At 38.5% G+C, this 14,237-nt stretch overlaps 1 protein-coding gene across 2 annotated transcripts in view; it reads right to left on the bottom strand.

The window, feature by feature from the left end:
- Nucleotides 1-4,668: 4,668 nt before the first annotated feature.
- LOC134822315 (uncharacterized) overlaps nt 4,669-14,237 on the bottom strand; it is a 36,979-nt gene continuing 27,410 nt past the window's right edge. The window contains exons 2-17 of one of the 2 annotated variants that reach the window (XM_063833298.1): nt 10,655-10,825; nt 10,106-10,161; nt 9,727-9,893; nt 9,523-9,613; nt 9,091-9,219; nt 8,392-8,480; nt 8,084-8,216; nt 7,821-7,953; nt 7,527-7,642; nt 7,028-7,117; nt 6,714-6,827; nt 6,497-6,600; nt 6,245-6,350; nt 5,777-5,995; nt 5,501-5,622; nt 4,669-5,350 (exon numbers count right to left, since the gene is read on the bottom strand). In XM_063833298.1, coding sequence (XP_063689368.1) covers nt 5,231-5,350; nt 5,501-5,622; nt 5,777-5,995; nt 6,245-6,350; nt 6,497-6,600; nt 6,714-6,827; nt 7,028-7,117; nt 7,527-7,642; nt 7,821-7,953; nt 8,084-8,216; nt 8,392-8,480; nt 9,091-9,219; nt 9,523-9,613; nt 9,727-9,893; nt 10,106-10,161; nt 10,655-10,809 — 1,944 coding nt within the window. In that variant the 5' untranslated portion in view covers nt 10,810-10,825 and the 3' untranslated portion in view covers nt 4,669-5,230. Of the gene's footprint in view, nt 5,351-5,500; nt 5,623-5,776; nt 5,996-6,244; nt 6,351-6,496; nt 6,601-6,713; nt 6,828-7,027; nt 7,118-7,526; nt 7,643-7,820; nt 7,954-8,083; nt 8,217-8,391; nt 8,481-9,090; nt 9,220-9,522; nt 9,614-9,726; nt 9,894-10,105; nt 10,162-10,654; nt 11,420-14,237 lie in introns of those variants that run through there. The other variant, XM_063833297.1, reaches the window with a different exon arrangement.

Raw genomic sequence — 14,237 nt, 5'->3', positions numbered from 1 at the left:
ACAAACTTCATATGAAAGGTACTGATAGGTCTAGTAGTAGATAGAACCCACGGTAAACTGCTAAACATGTAATTCAATTATAATATTAATAATCTCCTGGTCTGTCGCTTATCTAATCTACATTTTAATATGCTCTATTGATTCTGACATCTCGTGAAGAGATAAGGGGCCATCTACTTAGGACGTCCGCCAAAATCGCAGATTTTCAGACCAAAAAATCACGAACGCGAACTCTGCAAACTCGTTGCGAGAATAATAAAATCACAAACACTTAACATATTGAACAGAATTCCCCTCTACAAATTGTGATAAAAACAATAAACAACGCAGCTCAATGCTTTAACTTCGCATGTCAAAATAAATCATCATAAACAACGTCGCATTTCTGATAATTACATAACCAATCTAAGTCTGAGCCTCAAGAGCCACTTTATCGTACACAGTAATGTCCCGTATAACTCTGAACCCCACACAGTTCAAATGAGACTCCGCCAACAGTACCACAGGTACAAAAACATCAGATAGGTCCTGTTTCCGATTCCCTACTAGTGTCCATCTTATGGCCATGGTGAAGCTCTCTGACACTTGATCCGAGTTTTTGAACTCTCTCTCCAGCTCCAGTTGAAGGTTTACATCCGTGGGTTCAGGGTATCTCCAAGCGTTTGGAACAGCCCCGTTTGATAAGATCTTCCTTTTGTCATGCCCTGGTTTGACAATGACCCAGTCTAAGGACATGGCAACTTGTTGACCCTGCTCGTTTCCTAGAATAAATGTGTCGTACAGGGTGGTCAGCTCTCTCCACCCTGTTAAATCAGTGCCGTTGATTGTTTGGGGAGACTCAAACCGGGCGTGAGGGTGGTAAACTTGTCCTATCAACTCCTGAAACCTATCACGTGATTCCATACCTTCAGGTCCCCAGACTTTACGGTACAGTTCAGCAACCCTCTGTCCTATGTACTGGTAGATAGGCCTTACAGCTGGCCTGATATTGTGCAGGTTAATGCTGATATTCCCTTCCAAAGTCCCCTCCTTCTGTACCCGTTGGAACTCTTCAGTCAACCAACTGAGATGACAAGAGCCACTCTCCTCTGGGTCGAGTTTCTCCTGCCTCCACTTCTCAGCCCACCTCTTAGCCACCTCCTCACCACACACCCCCAGCTGTTCGTACAGACTCTTGTTATCCCTGACCAGCCACTCCCTCACGATCACCCCATCCTTCATAACACAGTGCGCTATAACCCAGATCCGGGCCTGCTTGAGATGGGACGCAGCACTGAACTCCCCCCCTTTCTCCTCCTCCGTGTGGTGATACGTCATCTTAGTGCTGATGAGGTGAGATGAATGGTAGCCAGTAGTGTTGTTTCCGTTCCACACCACATCAGCAGGGTACAGGCTTCTGTCTGGGAAGCTTTTCAGGGTTTTTGAGGTGTTCTGCACCACAATCTCTCCCCCTTCACAGTTACCTGACAAGGTGAAGATAGGACAGGTATCACTGTAGGTGTCCCTGATAAAGTCAACGTCCCCTTTCTCCCATATCCGGTAGGTTATGTCCTCAATGAAGTCCTCAGTGTCAGTCCATCGTGGAGCATACCCTTCCGAGGGGTCGAAGTGTTCTAAGTCTAACACCGGCGTAGCCGTAATCATCACAATTGTAGACTGTAGAGGTTACAATTATCACTTACAATTCAAAATAGGAAAATAATAATAGTGACAGATGGGGGGGGGGGGGGGTTGGGGTTCACCCTGATTTTTTTGTGAAACTTGGTTTCGAGATAGCAGTTGACCAACAAACTAGGACCAGTTACCAAACTTTTGAGGGGGTTCCGGACCCCAACCGCCAAACGGTGCCCGCGGGGCAGCCACGCCCATATTTTGTCCAAATTAGCCCCAATTTAGCCAAATACCCTGAACATGCCCAAAATCCAGATTCTAGGTGCTCTACTTGTAGCTAGTGGTCCCCTAAACTCGTATATGAATTTCTATCAAGATTGGACAAAAAATGACTGAGTTATGAGCAAAAAACCATATGACCATATTTGGGCATACGCACCAAATTTGATCGATTTTGGCCCATATATTGGTCAAATATCAATATTTTTGAATGAAACCAACTTTATATGAAAGGTAAGCCTATATAATAATACTACACATTCTCTATGATTATCAGCTCAGTATCTACCTAACTGTGGATTCTGTGTTCAAATAATCGCAAAAAATGAACAAAATTGCCCATATCTCAGTTCGCGATATTTGCAAAACTGATTTCGCTCAAAACAATAGAACTCAATAGGGTTTCTATATTTTTACATGAAATTTTCAGAATCAACGTAGAATTGCATTTCGACCTTAAGTTTTGGGACAGAATTTTGAGTTAGGCCTTTTAAAAAATTTGGCGGCCAAATTCTGAATTTCGCATTGCGAATTTCATTCAAAAATATTGATGTTTGACCAATATATGGGCCAAAATCGATCAAATTTGGTGCGTATGCCCAAATATGGTCATATGGTTTTTTGCTCATAACTCAGTCATTTTTTGTCCAATCTTGATGGAAATTCATATACGAGTTTAGGGGACCACTAGCTACAAGTAGAGCACCTAGAATCTGGATTTTGGGCATGTTCAGGGTATTTGGCTAAATTGGGGCTAATTTGGACAAAATATGGGCGTGGCTGCCCCGCGGGCACCGTTTGGCGGTTGGGGTCCGGGACCCCCTCAAAAGTTCGGTCACTGGTCCTAGTTTGTTGGTCAACTGCTATCTCGAAACCAAGTTTCACAAAAAAATCAGGGTGAACCCCCCCCCCCCCCCCCTTAAGTATATAACGATCCAGTTCATTATTCATGGATTGTTCCAGAAAGTTCTAGAATAATCCTAATATAATGCCGGCCCCATTATCCTAGAATTAGAAGCTAAAGTCACATATAACCGTAACTCAGGCCTATATTACTACTGCCTCAGCTCGATCACCACGCCTCTGCTGTGTATTGGTTGAAACCTCTTCAAACCTCCCCTGATTTATTTATTATTGATATTGTTTGATTGCGCCGTAAAAATAAATATTTGTTTTATTATTGACCCTGCTCACGTGATCACTCATTTCTAAGAACCTATTGGCTGCCCGCACATAAATGATTTAGCACTGCTAACTTTCTCTGCCTCACCTACTTGACGCGATCAAGGCAGTCATCTAGTAAATCACGTGACCTTGGGCCGCTTCTAGTGATTCCCAAAATCAATATAAAAAGCTGTTCATTCTTCAAGATGAATCACTTCTATTCTTACCATCGATTGTTTTCTAACAACTCTTGTTTCACTTTGTTCAAAGAACCAAAGAGTTCAACATTGGCGACGAGAGTTCAACAGTATTATGAGTATTGCTGAAAGCACAGTGTAAGGCCTACACGGACCGCCTCTAACTAGCCAATCCCTGTTTACATGCCGTGTAGCAGGGGACTAGAAAGAGCTAAACTAGTAAGCGGGGCATAGCCAATACACTGTACTCCCATCATTGAGTATATTACCAACCAAAAGGAAAATTTCCTTGTGTTTGGAATCTACCAAGACGCCTCCAAAACATTATATCCCTGACTCAACTCATTACCCAAGAAACTAATTTATACAGAAGCAAACTAAGCAAGTGAACAGTCATGGTGTTTATTGTTTGGGACCTGGAGACTTATAAACTATTAGTGCAGGATGATTGCAATGATCATATTCATATCTATAGACAAATTTTAAAATATGTATTTAGATGCCCAATTTTGTCCTCAAAAACCCTCTAAGTAAATGTTTGACAGCTTTAGCTGCCTGAAACGGTATATGTATGTTATACTTATAGATATTATGACAAATTCAAAAGTAAATAGTAGCTTCATATTCTGAAATACAAGCGCATGTAAATTTGCTTCATGGCAGAATTTAATATGATGTTCTGGCCAAATGTGCCAGTTGCGATCATTTTGTACATAATATCTGAAAGTCTTCAATATGTTCCTATCAAAAGTGAGCGAAATTGACTATTGTTGGTCCGATATTGTTCATTTTTTACGTAGGCAACCTTCCAAATACAGTGATATAGCCCATAAATTTGATGCACAATGTTTACACTTTACATGGGCGTAGCACCTTCGATCAACATCCCCCCCCCCCCCCCCCCCCTATTTTGAATTAATAAGTTTAACAGATTAAAAATAACCGATAATAGGACCACGATTGTAATGTAACAGAATAAACAAAAAACCTTCCCTTCATACTTAAGTTACAGTATTCAGGATAAGCTTTCTAATTCATTTAACTTTGCTATGTATGGCCAGAGCGTTGTACGATATTCACTCCATAAAGTTAAACAAAAACTTGACTAATTTTGTTTTTAGGCCCCGGCCTTGAACACCCCGGCCTTGAACATTTTCGATGAGTTTTAATGCCTTAAAAACAATAAAGAGGATATAATAGTATATGGTGGTAAATAGTATGGTGAGTGTAATGGCGACGGTCGTGCTTGCCAGCACTGTGATGTCAGCTTCTCTAAGTCCCCACGGTGCTTTAAGCTTAATTAATTTTGTCCTGTTTAATCCTGATGACGTATATATCGTGGTCGGATCACTTGGTTATCCAAAGTCGGGCAGCCTTATCATGACTATGATTACAAAACACAATAACGAGGCACAGGTTTAGCAAAATATACGAAACTCCATCTGTAACTGGAAACACGCCAGCAGGGTGTGCACCACTGAACTGGTACACTATAAAAACATGATTAAAAATTCATCCAAATTTTAAATAAATAACGATCGCAAACTTAAACTTTAAGTGTCCCAATTTAACCCACAAATCGTAAAATAATAACTTTTAATGGTGGCATGTTTTTTAAATGTTTTAATACCTTGAGTCTCAACACTGAAAAATGAATAACAAAATAATTTTGATTTTGTGATAAAAATCCCAGGATCGCGGGTGATCCAATAATTCCCCCTAAAAGTCTCCAATCCTCTGATCACCATGGTAATCACGTGACAAGGTAATGGTGTCATTTGCAAAATCTTTAATCTCAGATTCTATATTCTTGTTCCTCTGAGATAGTGAGAGTTCACCGTTACCATGGTATCAGTACTTCTCAATTTACATCAGTTCAAATATCTCAGAACAGAATCCCTAGTTGCACGTGTGAGCACGCGGGAAGCGTTGCCTAGTGACGTTAGGGCGGTAATATGATGTTGGGGATCACTTACTCTTTACAAAAGAGTCAGGAGCAGAGCGAAGGAGAGGATTAAGGAGAGAGCGAAAGAGCAAGCGCCACAAACTGGGGCACCAATTCCCCCTACTTCACAAGTTGCTTCAGCACTTCCCTCCTCCTGAAACGTTAGATCGTTATATCCAGCAGAAATATTATCACAACACAGAAATATTATGACATATTAAAACATTAATTCGAAGATAATGAACTAAAGAATCACTGAAAAGTAAATATAAAGTAAAAGTAAAATAATTCTAAAGTAACGAACTATTCCGGCTCCCGCGAGACACTCAAAGTTAACAACAGCTCCCATCTCATATGGTGCTGAACCCGACTCGGCCATGTCTGGATATGTAGCACCTCCAGCGAAATCGGGAGCAAGACATCCGACTGTGGATTATTGGTTTAGTAAGAGCAGCTGAGGAATTATGCAGAGAAACAATGGTTGGGTTCATAAGGTGGTTTATAAATATAAGGTGGTTTATAACGGGTTTATGCGGGGTTATAGGGAGTTTATCTGGCTTAGCTAGTTCAAAATACTTACAGTAGCAAATGAACTCTGGGAGATCCTCTCCTGCGCATTCGACGGATGTTTCAGAATATCCATTTGCGGTCAAATCTCCGGGGTTAAAATCTTTCACTGTTTGAGTGTCAAACCAATGGCTGGGGTCACAGCTAATTGTGTAGACTCCTCCAATCTCGAGGTTGTTTCCAGTGTGTGTTGATCCCTTCTGTACGTTGGGTGCGTTGCAGATGATAGTATCTGAGATTGAAATGGTTAAACTCGAGTTAAACCACAAACTTGAACCAAGTATCGTGCTACATTAAGAAGTAAGAAATCTTTTTAATATTGCGTGGCTATTAAAGCTAGTAGCTGCCCCATTATTAACGTAAAGGGTACAAGTTCAATACAGATTAAACATAAGAAGATTGAACTGCCGAAGAATTTTCGAGGATCATCCGAGCACCGATGACTGCTAATCGAGCGTAGGAAAATTAAGCAAAAACTTACCGGCGCAGAATGGGGGATTGGCATCATCATGAACCAGATCACCCTCAGGGGTGCAACTCATAGTGGGGGGTCCGACCAGGTTGAGTGTGTCATTAGCACATCTTACCTGAATATGGATTTAGTGAACTGGATAAAAGTAATCTAGCTAAGAACATTTTTTATTCGAAAACGATTGTTTTCGATTTTTATACAGTACCAACTACCACCATGGTGACCATAGCAGGGTCAGGGTGTAGTTTATTCCATGCTTACCTCGACGTGATTCCTTCCAGGTGACACAGCATTTCCAGCCTCCATAACCTCCATATCTCCATTGTAGAAAGTAAACTCCTCACTCTCGGGGACAGAGCATTCCTCTGAAAAGGGAGGAGTTTGAATTTAGAAAAGTTGGTAATCGGAGGAAGTAAAAGATTTAGATTCTGGAAGCTATATAAAAATAGAGGTTAAATAGATTGTAAATGTAACTTACTCAGGCACTCGGGCACTCCAGCAGAAGCGTAGAAAGTTCCTTCGCTGCAAGTAAACTCGAATACCATATTAACATTTTCAGCTAAAGCATAACCAGCAGCACAACTTACAACACCTGAAGTTAGTTTGTAATTAGATTGAATTAAATCAAACTAAATTAGGAATAACATAAAATTATCAACTAATTACGTAGTTTTTATTATGTTTTGAAATTTCGTGATACTTTTCATAACTATCTTCTTGTAACAACGTATCTAAAATTTACTGTACTTGTATAACATTTTCTTTCTTTAAAAAAACCAAAATTTAGCTTACCAGTTTTTGCCTCGCCCTGAATTCCATTTGCGCCGATGATAACGGTATCAACATTTTCAATTTCTTCAACATTGTCACTTCCACATCCAGCTGAAATCGAATAATTGTTAGTTTATTTTATCCTGATCTTTGATATTTCCTGTAATAAGTATAATACTCTCACTAAAATAATTTGTCGACAGTGAATAATTGAAGCACTTGAAGTCGCGAGTTAAAAATTTGGTGAGTTGAACTTGAATAACGTCGATTTGTAATAACAATAATGAATTTAAGTTTAATGACACTACTTTCAAGATAAAATTTATACTCAGCAGTATTTAATCTAAACATCCCAGACAAGCACTTAAAAATAACTTATGACTTATGCTTGAAAATATATCGCGTATTTCTAATGACAGAAAATATATATAATTGAGCATGTATAAAGTTAAACATGGACGTTAAATCGGGAGATAATGTCCACAAATATCGATGACAAGGAATATCAAATATTTCTTACGGTGACAGACAGGAAGATCGTTAACTATGGTCCAAACTCCGTTGTTTTCGGTGCTATTTTCATTGCTGTTGCACTGGAGATCGTACTGGGTTTCGGCGTCAAAGGCCAGAGAAGTTCTAAGAGTAAAAGTGAATTGAGATTCAGATCAGTATATTCGAAGTAGTATGTGATCTTTTCTAATTTAATTCACTGAGTCACTGATTCGTTTCTGAACACTTTTATTTCAACAGTTTGAATCAGTAGATAAATAATTGCCTAATTATTTGTTGGCATCGCTACAATTTTGTTGCTTACCCTTCAGCACAAGTGACCTCAGCCAAGACAGTCTGTCCTGAAGAAGCAGGGACGGCAATGGAAACACTTGCAAGGTTTTCTACATCTGCGAAGTTGCTGATCTGCTCCGCGGTGGGGTTGGCCGGGCATTGGGCTGAGGTGGTTTATTCATATTGAAGGCATTTTCTAGGTATTTTTAGCACTGATTTGAATATAAATATTAGTAATATATATAAGCATTCACCATACATCTATTATTAAATACAATATATACAATCTAGTACCAAGGCACTCAGGGCATCCTTCTCCACAATCGTACACTCCAGCGTTGGCTGTTCCCTCTTTGACTCCGGCACAAGTATACGAGTACTCTGCCTCAGCGTCGAAAGCGATTTCAAATCCACTTGGGCAGACAACCTAGGTTAATTTCATGGTAAAATCTAATAATCTCTCCCAATAGTTTCGACGTTTGTTGAGGATTTCATCATATTGCTTTGATACGCTTAACGCTTGGATACACCGAGATGTCATAATAATCTAAACCAGTTTTCATGCTTTGCTATATATAATTGTATCCGGTTATGTAATATACCTCAGCGGAAACGCTAGCTCCATGTCGGGATCCCTCATCCAAATTCAGAGTGACTCCTTCTTGGTTTGTGTTGTCGGGTGAGCACAACTCTGAAAGATAAAGAAATCATCCGACCAATAATGCAATGTTTGTTTTAAATATTCGTCTCTAAATCTTTGGGAACTGGCCGTATAGTCAGGTGAAAAGTGGTCGATTTGAGGGTTCCGTTGGATCGGAATGTTCACAAGGATTTCTCAACGGAATATAGTACTGGTAGTTAATATCCCTACAAACATAATTAGACTTGTTGCACATTTTTATCTAACTGCCAATTGCCATACTCGTTTTTGCCACGCCCATTTTGAGGGTCTCGCGTATAGGAAAAATTTGAATTTTCGATAATTTTGGTCGGATTATATTAGATTTATAGGAGGTACTTATTTTTTCCCTGCCAGTCATTAATTTTGGGAAAACAAGATTATAATTCCTGCACAATTTCTCAGATTAACACGTCTGAATTAATTCTACGTGAGAAACGCTCGAGCACCACATGTACTTTTATATTTGTTGTATATGAATATCTACTTTTAGTAGAATGGTTTCATTTAAGCTGTGATGATATTCGTTCTTTATACCGTTACGTACTGGACATGCAACTAAAGGCTTAAAGGGTAGTTAACATGTTTCCCATCCTTTCAAGTTAGATAAACAGTTAATTACCGTAACATCCATCTGAAGAAGTAAGGTTGTAAGAATTTCCGTCGACGTTTCCACTGCAGTAACCGTAAACTGGGGTATCAACATCAGCCTGGAAGCCAAATCCTTCGTCGCAGGCAAAAGCGTATTGCACTGAAACAGTGAGTGATTAATATTGAGCAAATAGCAAAGAGTGAGCAAATAGCGAGCAAATAGTGAGCAAATAGTGAGCAAATAGCGAGCAAATAGTGAGCAAATAGTGAGCAAATAGTGAGCAAATATTGAGCAAATAGTGAGCAAATAGTGAGCAAATAGTGAGCAAATAGTGAGCACATGAATAACCATTTATTTAGTTACCAATAAGTTATGAAATACCCAATAACCATGAAACTGGCGCCACGATGATTATATTATTATTAAGAAATAGCATTAAGATTAGAGAAAATAAAATCTTACCAAATTCAGTATCGTCCTCAAGGACCAAGTCAATATTTGCGACATCTCCGAACTCCTGGTTTACCTTCAGCTTGCTCACTTCTGACGCAACCTACAAATATCAACATATTCACTCATTGTAAAGAAATTCTGCAAAGTTATGAAAAGAGAATGTCTCAAAATTATTGTTTTATTGTCGAAAAGAAAAGAAGAACAGCTGCTCACATCAACTCCAGTGCAGACATCGCGGGTAATGTTAACATTGGCAACACATGCAGAGTGTTGGGTCAGGGTAGCGTCCTCTACCAGAATGGTTGCTAGGACACCTGTTTCTGTGTCACAGGGATAGAATGAGTATCCTACCAAAGTGAATTCAGCTCCACATCGTACATCTGAAATAGTTAACTGTCAGTTACCAAGGTAACTGTTAGTTACCAACATCACATCTTAAATTTTGAAGAGTGATACATCAGCGGAGTGTATATAAAATGTTAGGAATCACTCGGTTAATCCGTATATTTTCATGACTTCTGTTGACTATCCTATTTCATTGTTCCAAGTTGAACTCTTGATGCCACCGGGATATTTCTAAATAAGTTCTTACCCATTCCGTCGGTTCTTGAAGAGAAGTCCTCTGAGCACAGTCGAGAACTTTCGTCACTGAAGAGAAGATGAGGATTGATTTTTACAAATTATTTAACGATTTTCTTTATTTTACTATATATAAAGCTAGACGATATATATTATATATATATATATCTGTTACCATTTTACTAACAGCACGACTTCAAGACTTTCCGCGAAAACCGTGAAAAATATACTTTTGAAATTTTGTTGGCTGGGTCGAATGCTTTTATAGCCTTTTGGTCAGTATAAATAAAAATTGGCCAAGGAATAAACAATTTAGGTTTCGAAAAATGGACCTCCAGGGCCCAGGTGGTGTCAAAATCACAAATTAAATAAACAACATTGTCTAATGTCTTAATGTCTCTTGATACCACTTTAGAGAAACACGGGTTCCTGCTAGTCCATATCATATGAGCAAATATAACTTCAACACGTTTTTGTGTACGGTGTAAAGGCTTCTACCACTTTAAATTTGAATTCAAATCCAATGTAACAGGAAGTCATAAAGAAAATAAAAAATACTCACACAACATGATCGATTCCGTCATCGTCAAAACAGTAAAGGTTCTCTTGTGCACCCAGGTAGGGCTCAATCAGGTCTACTTGGTAGTTACACCGCGTCAATGCACTTGCTATCTGCATACAGCTCAGAAGAGCGACTATCACCACTGGCCCCGACATCGAGTTACGAGGAGCTAAAATATTTCCTTGTGTTTGGGTTGATTATTAGAGGAGCTGGAATATTTCCTTGAGTTTCAGTTGAATTATTAAGACGAGCTGAAATATTTCCTTGTGTTTGAGTTGAATTGTTACGAAGAGCTAAAATACTTTCTCGTGTTTGAATTGAATCATTGAAAGAGAGAAATGAAAATTGTACAATATGTGGCAATATTCAAATGACTGCAAAGCCAATACTTAAATCAAACTAAAAATAAGTTGAAAATTGAATCAGATAATTCAAGAAAAACATAATTTGGAAATGAAAGAAGAACTGGACGATAAACACAAAGCTGGTTGAAGATTAATCATTAAAGAAGTTTAATTGGTATTTATCTGCTGCTAGAATCAGTTTCGAGTAATGGTTTAGAAAGAGAAACTGAAATGACCCATGTGACATAAATGTGATGTAAACGGACCTCAATTGAGCAATAATAGATTAAGTAGGCGTGGAGTGAACTTAACAAAGTTGTTCAGGTTAGAAAGAACTGACACTTGAAAGTAAAATACTGATAACAGATGATATCGGGGTGTAAACAGATGATCTAAACGCAACGTCAACGAGCGATTTATCAAGAAATGATTGCAACTTGTCGAGCTAAAACCAAGTAACTCGTGCACGTGACTCGCACGTGACCTTTATTAACGAGCTGCTCAGTAACCACGTGCTAACTGAATAGAGTCAAAATGTGTCGCCAAGCAACCACGTGACTCGTCACGTGCGCATTGTCAAGAAGAGAGACAAGTAGATAGTCATGCAGAGTAACTTGTTACCATAGAACGAGTTGCTCCAAACAGAGGAACACAATTGTTGAGCTCCAATTGCAGCCGAATATATTCATCTTGTGAAAGTGCAACTAACTTTTTAAATAAAATCTGCAGCGTATGTAAACGAAGACGCAGGAATATATATTTGTGATGCACACTATGTAAAACAACTGTATTAATATTTGGAATTTTCAGCTTAGTTCTTGTAGAAGCCCATTTAATAATTCATTTAACATTTCGGTTGTTAATGTTACTGTTAGCCATAAATTACATTTTGCATCTCGATCCGGAATTATCATAAATATGGTATTTTCTTGAATTTTAAAGTATACATGATAGAAGTATTGATGATAGTACCATTTACAATGTAATAGCAGTACATGGTGTTTTCATTGAGAACCAAAGACGTTTATGCGTATTAATACGTATAATAATAAACTCACGAGGGAAATTGAACCAAACAAAGTCACTACTGTTATATATTGTGAACATAAAACAAAAATAATAAACATGCACGGATAAATATCACAGGGATATTTAATTTCTCCATACATTAAAACATAAGGCACATGTCATTGCAGTTGCGTAGCAAAATTGAGAAACGATTAAAAATTCAGAACCGATTCTCAGGCAGATATATAAGCTGGCACCGAAATGACATTTTAGAAATAAGCTGTGTTCTCACACGAATTGGGAAAATATATTCTCACAACAAAAATAAAACGTAGTACGTGTTTTCAGGGCTGCTTTATTGTACGTGTCATATTTATTGGCTAAAATTAATATTGTGAGTAAAATTGGTCGGCTTTAGACGTGAGTGCAATTGAGCGTTATGCCATTTAAGGGGGGGGGATAGCAGTTGACCAACAAACTAAGACCAGTGACCAACCTTTTGAGGTCCCGGACCCCAACCGCCAAACGGTGCCCGCGGGGCAGCCACACCCATATTTGGTCCAAATTAGGCCGAATTTAGCCAAATACCCTGAACATGCCCCATACCCATATTTTATGTGCTCTTCTTGTAGCTAGTGGTCACCTGAACTCGTATATGAAATTTCATCAAGATTGGACAAAAAATGATTGAGTTATGAGCAAAAAACCATATGCCCATATTTGGTCATACGCACCAAATTTGGTAGATTTCGTCCCATGAATTAGGCAAATATCAATATTTTTGAATGAAACTTACTAAACTACGTATTCTCTGTAAGTTATAGCTTTATATCTGTTTAAATGTGGATACTATAAGGCGAAAAAACCATAAAAAATGAACTAAATTGCCCGTATCTTGGTTCGCGATATTCGCGGAATTGATCTCATTAAAATTGTAACAACTCAATCAGTTGAATCGACTCGAAATCGCATTTTCACCTTATTTTAAATACGGATTTTTGATTTAGGCCTCAAAAAAATTGGCGGCAAAATTTTGAATTTTTGTGAGAAAATTTTGGAATTTGGCCGCCAAATTTTTTTGGCGGCCAGTCATTTTTGTCAGAGTTGAAAAATACGTATTTTACGAATTTTATAAAATATCAAAAATACGTTAAATACGGCGTATTTTATTTTCGTTGAATAAAATACGTAATAAGTGTTATTGTACCATTGATAGCTCCAATAAAGTAATAAGTACTATTGCTTTATATAAATTTACGATTTTATCAAAACTCGCGTAGCTCTGTCGTTTTTCACCTCGCATATGACTTCAGAGTACTGGGCACGTGCTATACCTACCAAAGCATTAAAGCGTTGAAGTTAAATAGAAATGTGTCTGAAAAAAATGCAAACGAATGACATAACTTTAGTCTTTGAATGAAATTTCAAGAAAAACGTATTTTAACGTATTTTTGACGTATTTTATTTCTAAGCAAAAATACGCAAAATACGGCGTATTTAAAAAATTATCTCACGTATTTTTCAACTCTGTAATTTTTGTCCAATCTAGATGAAATTTCATATACGAGTTCAGGTGACCACTTGTAGGTTTACAACCTACCAGGACGCGCGCCGAGTTGGACTCGTCGACGGTCCAATATATGGAACAGATATTTTACGAGTATCACCCGTTAAGTGACCACTAGCTTCAAGAAGAGCACATAAAATATGGGTATGGGGCATGTTCAGGGTATTTGGCTAAACTCGGCCTAATTTGGACCAAATATGGGCGTGGCTGCCCCGCAGACACCGTTTGGCGGTTGGGGTCCGGGACCCCCCCGAAAGTTCGGTCACTGGTTTTATAGTTTGTTGGTCAACTGCTATCTCGAAATCAAGTTTCACAAATAAATACCCATTCTTGTTATCCCGGATCAATATAACTTTGCGGAGTGCAATCACATTACTCATAATTTATTTTGTGCAATTACGTATGCTCTAGAACTAGAACTACATCATTTTCAGATATTACTGCTCAAAAACCCCAAACTGTGTGAGCTAAACCGTGGTGCGCGGCTTTGCATGTTCAATGCACCATCAAACTGTAATCACGCAAATTTGAACAGTCCCCGCGTTGTTATGCGGACAATTGTTAGCTTGTTTGCTAACTATATTAAACAAGTTAGCAACCATGTGAACAAGCTTGCTAACTTGCTTAAATATCTGAAATCTGAGCAAGCAAATGATTATATGGG

Source organism: Bolinopsis microptera, chromosome 10, assembly GCF_026151205.1.
Source record: "Bolinopsis microptera isolate Bmic1 chromosome 10, MBARI_Bmic_1.0, whole genome shotgun sequence".
Classification (NCBI taxonomy): domain Eukaryota; kingdom Metazoa; phylum Ctenophora; class Tentaculata; order Lobata; family Bolinopsidae; genus Bolinopsis; species Bolinopsis microptera.
Note: the sequence above shows the minus strand (reverse complement) of the source record. Positions and strands in the feature narration are given on the sequence as shown.